Genomic DNA, 15,378 nt, shown 5'->3' with positions numbered 1-15,378 from the left:
GTTTGTGTTGCATGATAGATTAACAATCAGTAATCTTCTTGTGACTACCAATGATCCTTAGACCATTTGAAGAGAAAGCAGAAATAGCAGTTACATATCTGAATTACAAGCTGCTGTTGATAGTGTCACACCCCAACTTGCTTCTACTTCTTCAAAATTATCATCACATCACAGGTCAAGTATTGAAGGTTAACATCCTCCCTTGACAACAAAGTCACCCAGCTATCCATAGGAAATCAAACATATGCTAACTAGACATATACAAGCAGGCATGCCAAAAAGAGGCATCCTGTTTGGCATTCTTTTTATAGCTGGCTAATCTGCAATAGAACAGATGTTATTTTGTATGCTGATGACCCTGTTACATGTTCAAAATACAAATCTGATAAATATGTTTATCCAGATGATGATTTTTGAACATGTAAATTTAGTTATGGATTAAAGTTGTTGGGTTTGGCTGCAAACACAACAACATTCAAATTTTACAAAACCCTTCATGTTAACAAGCAGCAGAGGTGTTACCTCACCAGAAGTACTATACAGGGTAACATATAAGAGTTATAATAAAATAAAATTAAATATATTAAGAAAAATAAAAACATAGTAAATGAATTTAAAAAAAAAAGTGAAAGTCCAAATAAATTTGAACTGGAACATGACTATTTCCTTGAATTGGATTTTCTTAACACATTTTTGTTCAGTTGGTATATCTGAGATCAGTTGATATTGGGGGGGGGGGGGAGTTATTATGTGCATTACCATATAAAAAAAAAAGTAAATTACAGCCATTATCAACCCACTGCAGGATGGAAACCTCCTCAACAATTCATGCTGAGGGAAATGGACCATAATCTGCCACGCTGGTCCAGTGCGGGTTGGCAGATCGATCGTATTCAGCAGTCAGGGGCTTCAACCCCGGTCTACTCAAAGAGCGTGTGCTACTGCACTCTCGCTCCTGACCACTCGGCTATGGAAAACCTGTGCATTACCATACTTTTGGTCATTTGTGAATTTATACAGGTTGGCATCCCAGGGATTGGGCTAGTTTTGATATCTAGCTTTTGATAAGGGAGGAAGCAATCAATTAAATGTAAAGTAGAAGGAAGAAGCTAGGGGTTGAAGTGGATCACTGGTTGGGGAATCATCTGTCAGACAAGTGTCCCAAATTGGGTGCTGAGATTCTCTCAGCCATCATTTTAATGGAAAATCAGCCTTCTTCCATGCATTAGGGTTAAATTCTGGTTAAATTCAGTGCTTTGGCCATCAGTTGTGTTTGCTGCTGTGGTGGCAGATGACATTTCCTGGTCAGCAATCAGCTAGCATTTTTAATATATGGGGGACTAGTATTTAAAGAATTTAAAAAGGGGAACTAAATTTTTAACAGATTAAAGAGAAAATAATATTATGATTGTTGAATTTGCTAGGATAATTTTTTGGTCATTGAAGCAGAATTTTTTTTAAAAAATTTAACCCCCACCCTATAAAAATGTAATTTTTATGCTGTATAGTTTTTCATTGGACCAGGGAAAAGGTGATCAAGCTTTCTAAGAAAACAAATATTTATAATGTGATTCTTGATTAATAAATTTATCATATTATATTAATACTTTATTTGAATCCTGTTTTCTGAATTCTATTCAGACAATTACATTAGTCTTGTACCATTTCAGAATTTTAGAAATAAATTTGATGATTTTGCATAATTAAGTATAGAATTGAGGTTTTAGATATTTTTTAAAGTAATTCAATTTAAGTAAATACTACACTTTTGCTGTTCAGCATTTGTATATAAATTCATTTTCACCTTAAACATATTATATTTTGTTGTTTTTATTAGTTTTCACAAGCTGTTATTTATGGAACAAGCTGAACATTACTATAATAAGGATAACTGGCCACCAGAAGGAGAAAGAATGTGAGTTTATTTTTTGATTACATGGATAATGATATTTATAGGAAGTGAGTGGTCATTTGACCAAATTCATGTTTCCTTTCCTTCTTTTTTTTTCTAATAAGGCTTCACAAAAGATTATTAAATACTTTGTTTATCTAAAAACCAAGATTGTACCATAATAATTCTTGTTTTTGGAAAATTAGTGAATTAGCTATATGCATTGTGTGTATAGGGTATTTTGCTTAGTGTGAAGCAGTTGTTAATTTGCTTAGTTTTGAAACCCCTTGTTTGGCATGTTTGTCTTTCTGAGATGAGAAAGAAAAATATGCTATTAGCATTTAGTCTTTAGGCCTAACAGAGGTGTATAAATCCTTAAGCACTTCAGCTGGGTCACCATGCATCTTAGTTTCCAGATGCTGTAATTTACAGAACCCATATCTTCCTTGATAAGAAAGGTTTGGATTTGGTAAATTGTAAGATTCTGTATTTGGGTCCTTTGACATCCTAATTGATCTTTTTGCTTTTTTCTATACAATTTCCCATCAGATTTGTGTCCTTCCTGAAATGAGGCTTCCTTACCTGTATGTAGCCTAGATTCAAGATTTTGCGTAATATTGCTTTATATATTGGACTAATCACTTCTTTGTCTCTGCTGGCAAAGTCCTTTTATGGCATTAACAGAATCCCCCCCCCCAGACCTCTCCTAGCAGCCTATCTGTACTGCTCAGAGAACCTTATATTGGACTACATAGTTTCCCCTGGGTCTTTTTCATTATGCTTAGTGATATCCAAATACAGTACTTTTCATTTATAAAGCTTAAACCTCAATTTTTGTTTTTTCAGTCCATCTGAAAAATGGAAATTAGTTAAGTTTATGTAGACTTTGTTAATATAGCATACCCTGATTAATGATTAATATCATTAATAAGGGTACGATATATTTTTTCCTTAAAATGAGCATCCTTACTGTACTTTTGTTGAAATTCGTGCCAGTACTTGCTAGATACAGATACTAATGATATCACAACAAAGAATTGGCAGTGCAACTTTACAGCTGTGAGACACCTGTAAAATACTAGTTATCAAGCTTGATTTCTTAGTCTCTGTGGCAAATATGTTTGTTAAGCTTTGGTTATGATGGTACCTAAGACAAATAATAGATTAATCTTTTTGATAATGCTATTTGTATAAAACATCATTAGCAATTTGATCAACTTGTGAGAAGCCCAAGTTGTGATGGCCAAAGGGTGGGCTTTGTCACTGGAGGGAATGAAGCATCCCCAAAATGGAAGTTGAATGCTGAGGTGTATACAATTTTTAAATTATTTCAGTTCCTTTGTTAAAATATAATCCTGCAACCTTTATTGCATACATTTCTGATATACTTGTTAGATTACTATATTTTACTTATTATACTCTTATAAAAATGCAATAGTTAGAAAAATAATGGATACAAGTCAATGAAATTTGGAATGGAAGTACATTATGTTATGATCACCAGTACCATTTGGGTAAAGCATGTCATTCCTGAAGTTCGAAGATTAGCTCATACATACCTGAAAATGAGTATCCAGCAGAGGAGGAGAAGGAGGTATTACCTTGGACAGCCAGGCAACACTCACAGTTGGCTCTCATAGTATTAATGATAGTGTTCAAAGGTCTTGGTGATATTGAAGGCTACTCTTTTGGAAGAGCAGTTCATAATTCATGTAAGGTTCTGAGGGGTGTTTGACAACCCAGTTTATCTTCTCCAAGAGCATCCTACTCAGTGGGATTCATGTTTGGAGAACTTGAAGACCACTTATCCTCAAAAAAATATCCTCACTCTGATGTACTGATGTAGGACCTTGTCCAGTTGTGCTCTATAGGCATGAGCATTAGAAGGAACTAAGGGCCTACTGCACCCCAATAAAGTCTGACATGGGGGGCTCAAGGATTTCATTTTCATACTTCACGGTAGTCACAGTTTCTCTCTCAGTGATGTGCAGTTCTGTACATGCATTGCATATTATACCTGCTTAAATTATCAGACTATCTCCTCTGTAACAGTCTCTTGCCCTGGTGTTTATGGGTTGGTTTCATGTCCTCCCCAGATGAGGGCACTTTGGGAATTGGGCTGTAGACTGAATCTGGAGCCATCTGCAAACATCACATTGGGTAATTTGTCTCAGGGCAAACTGATATGTTAATAAAGTTAGTTGAAATGGGCTCCTGTCTGTGTTAGGTAGGGAAAGAGAGAAAGAAATTATGGGTCATCTTGCTTACAGGCTTCTCTTAGTATATGGGATGCAAGTTGTCAGGAGATATTTTGTTGTGCAGTGGCTGCAAATTCAAGAGTTGCTTTGCTGTTATCTCCCCATATCATGTGACAGCTAGGGTCAGATATTGGTTATTTGTGTAGTATAAGTTGATTTAGGCATTGTGACTCTAGTTAAACCCCGTACAGCTCTTTGGAATACTTTTGCTGGCTTCTGGAGCTATCTACACAATTAGAATATTGCATCTGGGTCAACAGTTTTAGGCCCTTTTTATTTCTTCCTACAAGAGACCTGCATCGATCCTGTCACCTACTCTCCACAACAATGAATTACTCATATGGTGTTTCTGCATCATTGGATCATGAAATTTTAATCAGATGTGTTTGGCATCTGTGCACTCAAACTGAGTGTCACGTGGTTAGACCACTATATCTGTCGTCATTCATATTTGCATATCAGAATGATGTACATGTGTGCTCATTTGCATTTCATCAGTTATTTCATTTGTGTGTACAATTTGAGATTATTTCAAAAATGTTGGCATGTAAACTTGTCTATACCTTAGTTTTGTCCAGTAATATACTAATATACTAAATATAACTTGTTATATTAATTAGATTTTGTGTACCATAATGATTCATATTTATATACATATATATATTACTTTCAGGCTTATGTTGCGGCTTGCTTCTGAAGTTCCTATCTTGGAGGATACTCTCATGAGAATTTTGATCATTGGTTTGTCTAAAGATCACCCTCTCAACCCTCCTGATTCTCTTGAGCTTGCTGATCAGATAATTAAAAGAGCTGCTGTAATATATACAGATGGTAATGAAAAATTAAATCCATACCTATAAATAATTTTAAAAATGCACTGGTTTTCAAAATTAAATGAACAGATGCTTGAATTTCTTTCTTGAAACCCATTAGAAGCAAAATTAGTAGTTGGCATATCAATCTCTAACAATAATGCATAATATTAGCTAAGTTTGTGTATGTTGTATTCTTTGTGTTTCAAGTCTTGTGATTATACTTATTAAACCATTTGGTTATTTCCTTGCTCTTGCATATATTTTTCATCTACATTAGTTCTCTTGCTTTTTCAGAACTTATAGTAATTTGAAGGGTCTGAAAATGCAGTGATAGACATTTATTAGTTTCTAATTTTAATTTTGTAACTCAATCCAATACTGTGTTTTATCCCCATTGATGGCAGCTGTGTGCCAGGTTGTTTTTGAGAATTAAGCATATATGCCATTCAGTTATATAAAACAGTGGTTAAACTATATCTTAAATATTGCATATATGTTTTAAAACTCCATTTTTGGAAAGATGTGGACTTTTTTTGGAAAGGGTACAAAGAATAGCAACAAGATTGTTAAGATCACAAAGAGAATATCCTTATTACTTTGGCTGTAGTGTTTGGAAATCGGGCATCCTCAGGATGATCTTATTGAGGTTTTTAAGGCCTTAAAGATTGAGTAAACCAAAATTACAGAGGGCATTTTATTATAGAATAGCTAAGATTTTTTTTTTTTTTTTTTTTTTCATTTAATGTATACTCTTTCATTTAGAGTTTAATCATCTTGAGGAGGTTAAGAGTTTATCTCATTTTAAAGAAGACAAATATTTGAAAGAAATAGATAAATGAAATGAGGGGAGGGAAGGTGATATTAATTATGCTCTTCTTTCTTTTCTTTTTTTTTTTTTTAACAATGTTAATTCATTATTACTACATTTAAAAAAATTAAATTTGGAAACTTTAGTTATGAAGTAATAATGATTTTCCTGCTGGAGGTAAAAAAATTATCCTTACTTAGTCAACTAGGTAAGGATGTGTTATTGTAATTTTTAGCTGTTTGGCACAGAATGTATCAGTTCTGTTTTTTTTTTTTTTTAGGAAAATGATTTAACTCTAATAAATTTAGTCTTTTGCATAATTTTTTACTATATTTATATTTCATATTATGTAGCATCAAATTTTATGGTATTATTGCTTTCCCTTCTCCTGAGGTCCACAGAAATATCCACGTTCTACTTAAAATATATTAATATGTACAGCAGGCCCCCGTTATAACGTGGTTCGCTATAACGCTGTTCTTATATTATAACCCGTATCTGACTATAACGCTGTCACAGATCACTATAACGCTCTTTTACAGATTACATTTTTGACATATTAACGAAATCGTTTCATTTGATGGAGTCGATAGCTTGAAAATGAATAGCAAAACAGCATTAAAACGTTTCCCACGCCGACTTGAGAAATTTTCCCACGCTCAGTGAAATTTTCTCGCACGCTAATTTAGTTTCAGTACAGTGACTTGTTACGTAGTTCCGAGATCAACATTTTAAAAAATGATCAAGTATATTGCTTGTAATATTTGCGTTATATGCATTTATCCGAAGTCTAGTCATCACTCAGTAGATTAGACATCGTGCGTAACGGAAAGTTTACTTGAACATTGTATCGTAATTAATTCAACCAACGCAGTTACATTTTCGAAGAGCTAATAATGACTGATAGGAATGAAAAAGCAACAACGTCTGGGGCAGTACGAAGACTATAAATGTAAGAAAAAGATTGAATTTGAAAATTAAATTAGACGTTTTGAAGCAAATCGATTCCGGTCAACGACAAATGGATGTGTGCCATAATTTAGGACTTGTAAGTTTAACTGTAAGAACAATTATAAAAAAATAAAGAATTAATTTTTGCAGCGGGAAAGATAGCTGTTCCACTGCAAGCAACTTTCTCATGTATCTTTTGTAAATATGTTTTGTAAACCCCTGGCACCACCATGCCGTGACGGGACTAATTGTATGTCTATCATTGCTGCAATTAAAGATTCTATTCTATTCTATTCTATAGGACTAGGCCCGCTATTAGGATTGAAATGGAAAGACTTTAATTTTATTGAAGATAATATTCCAATGCAGAATTGAGTTAAGTTAAATATTAAAAAAAGAGAGAAAGAGATTAGCCAATATGATGATCTGAAGAAAAGTCGCCTAAAAAAAAAAAAAAAAAAAAAAATGTGGAACCATTTAAAACTGGTAAGGGCTGGTTGAATAGATTTAAAATCCAGGGAGAAGCCGCAAGTGCAGATCAAGGAGCCGAAACTTTCAAAAAAGAACTTGTTAAAATTATTGAAGAGGGATATTATGTGTTATACTTCTCAACAAGTTTTTAACATAGATGAAGCAGGACTTTTGTGGAAACGAATGCCTAAAAGAAGTTTCATATTGAAAGAAGAAAAAAACATGCCAGGTTTCAAAGCGGCGAAGGATCGGTTGACTTTATTGTTGGTTGTAACGCTGCGGGGGATTTAAAATTAATACCCCTTTTAGTTTATTTGGAAGAGGGCCAAAGTCCAACTCAAAATCCACACATTTTTCATGATTAAATTCATCAATTAAATTAAATTCATTATTTTAATTGTAATTTTAAATTTACTTTTGATACGCAAGTAGTTACCACATAATTATACGTATGCAATGCAGAATATTTTATATGTGCAAATATTTGAATATTAAATATTTTGACCTACATTTGTGCATCTTTTCATTACTGTTTATTATTCATTAGGAAATATCCTATGGCACCGACCGCAGCTCATAAATACATATGTTACCTTATGGGAAAGCGGCACTCGCTTAGCGCGGATTCACTTAGCGCTCTGTTTTTCCGGAACGAATGATCAGCGTTAAGCGGGGGTCACCTGTATAATAAATCCATGTCCATTGTATCAATCTGCCTAAGAAAGAAAACCTGCTTAAGCCAGAAAAAGTAGTCTTGTCCCTTACAATTCTGCCATTGACAGGTTTTACCGTATGTACAAAAGGATAGCACTTTACTAAAATAAAAAATTTTTTTAATCAAACTTCTGATGAAGAATTATCAGTCTTATTTTTCTTTCTTCATTAAATGTCTGATTTACTCCATTATCATCAGAACCATAGAAACATAATTGTAATGCTTCTTCAGCATTACCCATTGTTTTGAAATTTAGTATTCACCTCAGTTTGCAAATTTGAAGCAAAAATGCATGCTTTATTTTTTCAAAGGGCAATTTTTTAGAGTAATTTTCTTCCTTGAGATAAGTTTAATCAGTTTTGCTCAACATTTATAACAAGTGAATTGATTTATTCTCCTGCAGTAATCTAAACCACTCACATCTAATCCAGTTACTTTCTCAAAGAAATATCATTTATTCCATCAGTCACTAATTTATTCAATTACTTCGCTCTTATTAAGATGTTGTAGATTGATTTTATCTATATGTATTGTTAGAATTACGTACTTATGTTTAGCTCCCTTTTTATGATCTCCCTATGTTTTCAAGCAATTTGACTTCATAAATATATTTTCTCACTTTGTCCAAAAGATTTCCTTTCTGCATGGAAGGGTAGTGCTGCATACCCTGAAACTACTAGGGTTGCTCCGAAACTAATTCCTTTAAATATTTTTCTTCGGTACCACATCAGGTATACCAGGAGCCACTTCTTGACAGCTGGAATGATTACACTATCATTGCAAAGTGTTTCTCATGAAGGCCATCCCATCCTTCATAGTGCTAAACAAATGAAAGTCTGATGGTACAAGGTCAGGACTGTATGGGGAATGTGGCAAAACAATCCATCTGAATTCCACAGTGGTCTTCCTTGTCAGGATGATAGTGTGGGGTCTGCCATTGTTGTGTTGAAGGAGAAATTTTCCTTTTTTTCTCTGGCCTCACCCTTGAAATTCATGTCTTCAGTGTCCACATAAGCAGAATCAGTTGCATTTTCATGTTGTAGGAAATCCACAAGGATTAATTCCATGAAAAATGGAAAACATGATTTTTCCAGCACCTTAATTTTTTTTTTTCTTTATCAGTTAATCCTTGTGTCACCATTCCACAGACAGCTGTTTTGATTCTAGTTCATAATAGTTCACACAGGTGCCATCTCAGTTATGCTGTCACAAAAATTATCACCCATAGTCTCATACTGCTCTGGAGGATCACTAGAAGCCTGCACTCTCTGCTCCTTGTGATCTGGCATTAGCGTTTGTGGAACCCATCTACTACACATTCTGCATCTCAGATTGTCCAGAATTGTTTTCAGTGCATCATAGCCTATTCCCACTCTCACGTGCATTTCCTTGATCTGCAAAGGTATCAGTCTTCATGAATCAGTTTATCTACAATCTACTCATTTTCTGCCTTGTGAGGATGGGCTGACCTTGGCTTGTCCTTTGAACCACTACCACCATCACTGACGTGTAACTCATCATCTGCCTGTGATCACATCAACTGTCATTTCTCTGTAAATGTTCTTCAGATATCAGTGAACCTTAATGGTCTCAATGTTCTCAACATTCAGGAACTCAACATGCAACTGCTTCATATGTAGTAGTAGTAGCATGTGATGCAGGAAAGCAAACGTATGAGCTTATGCAGCATCAGCCAAAAAAAAAAAAAAAATTACAAAACAATCCCCTCTAAATATTTGTCCAGTTCCTCCTTAAATTTATTTAACCTATCAACTTCCACAATGACAGATGGAAGTTTGTTCCAGCAATTAACCACTCGCTGGCTAAAGGCAAATTTCCGCACATCTATTCTACATCTGTCCTTACTCAATTTCAATTTATGCCCCCTTAGGTTCGTAATCTGAACAAGTGGAAGAATCCCATCAGAATTCAGTGCTCAACCCATTCAAGGCCTTATACACCTCAATCAGATCACCCCGCAGGTGCCTAGTCTCCACTGCTGCAATTTGCAGAACTTCAGCCTCTCCTGGTAAGAGGATCCCTTCATTCCCCTTGCCAATCTTGTTGCCCTTCTCTGTACACGCTCAATCAAATCTACATCCTTCCTAAAATGAGGCCTCCAGACCTGCACGCAGTACTCAAGGCATGGCCTGACCATTGCCTTATACAGAGGGACAATCACCTCCTTTTATCTGCTAACAAAATTCCTGTATATCATTGACAACACCCCATGACCTGCCCTAGCAGCCTGTCTTCATTGCTCAGAAAACTTCATATCTGACTGCACAATTACTCCCAGGTCTTTTTTATTTTCTAGCTCCTTAAGTGTAGTACCACACAATTGGTACGTTTCTCTGGGGTTTAACAGTCGGACCATGTTAAACTTCAGTTGCCACTTCTCAGCCCATCTGCCCAAATTTTCTAGATCCTGTTGCTGTAACACACTGCCATTACTGTCATTAACAACCCTGCCAACCTTTGTATCATCTGCAAACTTCGATACTAAGCCTGATATACCTTCATCAATATAATTGATAAATATACAAAACAACAGTGGACCCAGCACCGAACCCTGTGGGACTCCACTAATATCATTAGTCCACGAAGAGCAGCACCCATTGATTACCACCCTCTGTCTTCTCCCGCTCAACCATCCTTTTATCCATTATAGCAACTTACCCTTAATACCATTCTGCTCCAATTTGTACGGTAGTCTTCTATGTGCAACAGTGTCAAAAGCTTTCCTGAAATCCAAGTATATGATATCAAAAATATTTTTTGCATCCAGTTCCTTTGTAACCACATCATAATAACCAATCAAATTTGTCAGACAAGACTTTCCCTTAACAAACCCATGCTGTGTCTGAATTATTGCTGTAGTCTTGTCTAGATGATCCTGCAATGCATCTTTAACCAGTGACTCCATTATTTTACCCCAAACAGAAGTTAAACTAATTGGTCTGTAATTATTCATGTCACCCTTCAATCTCCCTTTGTGAATTGGGGACACATTTGCACATCTCCAGTCCGTAGGGACCTCCCCTGAGTCCAAGGATGCTCTCATAATTATGGCTAAGGGTTTGCTTACTTCCTTTGCTGCCTCCTTTAATATAACTGGATAGATCCCATCCACCCCAGGTGCCTTTCTTATGTTTAACTTCAATAATTTCTCCCCCCCTTTGTTCTCAGTTATTAAAAAATCATTAAGCACCCTGTTACAATTTGATTACCTTGTGGCATTTTCAAATCTTAATAACTCCTCATGTGTGAATGTAGATGCAAAATACTCATTCAGTTTGTTTGCTATCTGAGCAGGATCATCAACAGTCGGACCATTGATATCAAGTGGACCAACCAGATTCGTCCCCTTCCTTTTAGAGTTGATATAAGTAAAGAAATCCTTGCTGTTTTTCTTAGCATCCTTTGCCAAAGATTTCTCGTAATCTGCCTTTGCCAGCCTAACCTCCTTTGTGACTTGATTACAGACTAGCTTATATATCATAGGCTTCTGTGTCGCCTGATAATTTATATGCATCTCATGCATTTTTCTTCTCTACCACAAGTCTCATTAGTTCATTTGACAACCATTTAGGCCTAAACCTTGAACAATATTTCTTAATAGGTATGAAACGTTTAGCAGCTTCCACTATTAATTCCTTGAATGCTTCCCACTTAGAATTTGCTGTTGGTAACATCATCAGTTGGTCCCACTGTACAGAATTTAAAAACTGTCTGAGACCACTATAGTCACCTTTACGGAAGCAAAAACCCCTTCCTTTACCCCTGATGGTAATTATATCTTTAAGTAAATCCCACATCAGTACACCGTGATCACTGCCACCTAATGGTTCCTTTATCTGCAAATTCTTAATACACAAATGATCATGATCACTGCTGATAACCAGATCAAGAGTATTACCCTCTCTGGTTGCCTCTCGAACATGCTGCTGCAGAAAACAGTCATCCAATAAATCCACAAAAGTCTTACTAATGTGCGAGTGACCAACCCATAAGTTCCAGTATATATCTGGGAAGTTAAAATCCCTTATTATAAGACATTTTGATTTACTAGCCCACTCTATTTCTTTGTACAATTGTTCATTGTACTCATTTGAGTCATTAGGCTTATAACACACTCCTACTCTTAATTTTGCTTTCGTAGTGCTTATGTCACACCAAACTGACTCAACAGTGCACTGTTCATCTATATCAACTGGATACACTTCTTTTGATTTTATGTTTTTCCTAACAGCACACCTCCTCCCTTCCTATCCTTTCTGTACACATTGTACTCCCCAAATTCCAGTTCTGCATTCCTTATATCTGTGTGACACCACGTCTCTGCTATCCTAACAATATCTGCCTTTGATGTTTTGACCAACACTTCAAATTCATCAAATTTATTTACTATACTTCTAGCATTGGTATACATGTACCTATTCTTGTCTACCTGTGCATCAGTGTTGCTAATATCAGTCCTCTGATATCAGTAATTGACTAAAGATCTGATGTAGGTGTTAGGATGTTTTAATTTGAATGGTATGAACTTTCATTAAGGATGTCACTTATAAACATGCACTGGATCCAATATCAACAATTAATGCATTTTACTTAATATGTCTCCTTTAACTATATTACTATTATCTAGCAGTAACTTTACTAAATTATTAACAGATGGATAGTCATGCACATAGACAACTGAATCCATCTTAAATTTTGTTTGTGGTATTTTGAGACTGATTTGTTGAGATTGCCACCTCATACATAGGAACCTTGAAGAAATTATGAAAACATTATTTAAAAAAAAAAATTTAATCATAATTCTTTCTTGCTTTTTAGATTTTCCTGTTGTTCATGTTGAAAGACCTGATTTGTTTGATGCTGTTTTTAATCTGTGTGCATATCATCATCCAGAAAATATAACTCTTCCACAAGGGTAAGTTTCTTTAGAGGTTTTAAGTCATCATTGTTTATATCTATTTACTGTCTAATAAATATTTTTCATCTGGTACTGAATTAGCTCAGTTGGAGTTTGTAAAGTATATATATATATATATATTATTGTAAATTAAGGTTTTAATGGAGACAAATTTGCACGTGCTTAATTTGTTGCATCACTAGGATATTTGTTTTTAATATGTTTTTAGATGTTCTTTTTAAATAAAAAACAAAACAGTTGAGAATTCTGTTTTATATGCGAATAAATTGATGTAAAATTTTATTTGCGATTCATTTATTTTTATAGATATCAACCCCCTAGTTTGGCTATTTCCGAATTGTATTGGAAGGGATGGGTAATGTTGTTAATTGTTGTAGCACATAATCCAGTTAACTTTGGTAAGTACTTTTCTTATATTTTATTTATTTAAAGTTATATTAAATTGGTTGTTCTCAAAATTTTAGAGGAATATCTTATTAGTACCGTTGATCCATTAGAGAGCAGTGGCTAATATCAGTTGCTCAAGCTTGCCTTGCTGCTAATCCAGACAGCCTAATCCAGTATAAAACTGCTGAATTAATGATATAGCATTTTTACATACTGCATCGTAATAAAGATGGTTTAAGCAGTTAATATGACTTGCAGTATATGAAAATGCTGTGATTTATCTTTCAGAGTTTTATAATGTTTCTCATTTTTTTATGTTTAGGATGGGTTTGGTTATTTGGACTGGTGGCAAGGTAGCTCCAGCCAATGCTCCTTGGTGAAGTGGGAGGGATCAGGATTTTTTTTTTTTTTTTTTTTTTTACTATTGGCAGATGCAGAAAAAGTCCAATTCCTTATTATAGTCATCCTCAGTTAACTTTGTATGAAATTATATATGAAAGTTTTGTAAATGTCATAAATATGAGTGTTTATTCTTTTTTATATTCATGTAGTGTTTTCAATTTTTGCATAGGTAATACTGCATGGGATAACTATCCTACACTAAGGAGTCTAATGGAAATGTGCATTACTAAGTAAGTAATTGAAAAAAAAAATAAGAGTTTAACAGCGTGTTGGGATAAGGAACTATGCATGAAATGAGTTTTTTGCTTACAAATAGGGTGAGACATGTGAAACAGCAACCCCCACAGTATTTTTAGATTTGGGGATAACAGTCTGATATTGTCTTCACTGCAGATGTCAGATTGAAAATGGAGTTTAAACATTTTGCTTCCCAGTCTACATCAAAGTGAATGCTGGTGTAGATTTGGAAACTGTGGTAGTTCACTTTGTATATGTCTGTTTTGGTAGTTCACGCCAAAATACATGTATATAAAATTACGTAAACATATCTCCAATTCTGAACAGTTATGGAGCTATGACTGAATTTTAAAAAAAATGGCTGTGAAGTTTGAATGGGAAAAAGAGTAAAATAATAAAAATAAGCAGATATGTACTTAGTAAAATGTGTTTATTCAAACTTAGTATATACCTTCTTATTCTTGTTTGTTTATTTTTTTTTTTATCTTTTATTATTTTTTACCATTTAGAACTAGAGACATTTTTGAAATTTAAATAGCCATGGTTTCATAACCATTCAGAATTGGACACACTATTTTACTCATTCTGGCAAATAAGACTACCCGTATAATTTTGTTGGGGAATAAGGAGTGGGGTTTTTTTTGGGGGGGGGACAGGGGTATGTTCCAGATGAGTTAGAAAACACAGAAACAGTTTTGAAATAACATAAATAGGAAGAATTAGTAATTAATTTTATGTATAAATATACTGTAAGTGTTTAACTTAATAGTGATATTGATTTTAATATATCCTGTCAAAATAACAAAAATTTAAAAACTCATTTAGATAGAATTTGATTTTTTTTTTTTTTTTTTTTTTGCATAATTTCTTAAGCATTAAAGTTATTATTTTTTTCCTCTTTACTGCATTATGCACCTCTGAAATTTGTGTCTGATTTGAATTTACATTAAATGGCTGATTTATATAAACTATAGAATCTGTAACTTTACCTATACAGGAATCAGGAATACCTCGCATAGCACGGTTTCAAACAGCGCGGTTTACAAATTTAAAAAAAATTAACTGCGTTAAACACCAATACATTTCATATGTATGTGTGTATTATGCCAGCATGTAGGCCAATGCGTTATGGATTCGAGGCCATGCTGACTGTTGTCGCAACTCACATTATATACAGACTCTGCTAGCATTCATACATTAGTAAACACTAGATTCCGATCGGTGAAGTCATTGACTGTGTGTAAGCTGTACAAATATTTTTATTTAAGATTATTTTTTTAAAACGTTATGCCTTTATACACAAATGTGAGTGGAAAGAAGAAATGTAATGGCGCTGAGTGTTCTTCTAGATCCAAACATCAAACGAGGTATGAAAGTAAGGCAGCCATTGCAAAATGACATTCGATGTTTTAAAGAGATGTATGCAGATAAAAAGAATAAAAAAAAAAAACTGTGCAAACTAAGCTGATCAGTTATTTTTCAAAATAAAAATACAGTACATACT

At 34.3% G+C, this 15,378-nt stretch overlaps 1 protein-coding gene across 1 annotated transcript in view; it reads left to right on the top strand.

Annotated features, from left to right (window-relative positions):
* IntS1 (integrator complex subunit 1) overlaps nt 1-15,378 on the top strand; it is a 194,235-nt gene that overhangs the window by 64,756 nt on the left and 114,101 nt on the right. The window contains exons 15-19 of the mRNA XM_090373768.1: nt 1,838-1,915; nt 4,823-4,980; nt 12,749-12,845; nt 13,155-13,246; nt 13,807-13,867. Coding sequence (XP_090229894.1) covers nt 1,838-1,915; nt 4,823-4,980; nt 12,749-12,845; nt 13,155-13,246; nt 13,807-13,867 — 486 coding nt within the window. The remainder of the gene's footprint in view (nt 1-1,837; nt 1,916-4,822; nt 4,981-12,748; nt 12,846-13,154; nt 13,247-13,806; nt 13,868-15,378) is intronic.

This window comes from Mastigoproctus giganteus, chromosome 5 (genome assembly GCF_048544385.1).
Source record: "Mastigoproctus giganteus isolate SK-2022 chromosome 5, ASM4854438v1, whole genome shotgun sequence".
Classification (NCBI taxonomy): domain Eukaryota; kingdom Metazoa; phylum Arthropoda; class Arachnida; order Uropygi; family Thelyphonidae; genus Mastigoproctus; species Mastigoproctus giganteus.
Note: the sequence above shows the minus strand (reverse complement) of the source record. Positions and strands in the feature narration are given on the sequence as shown.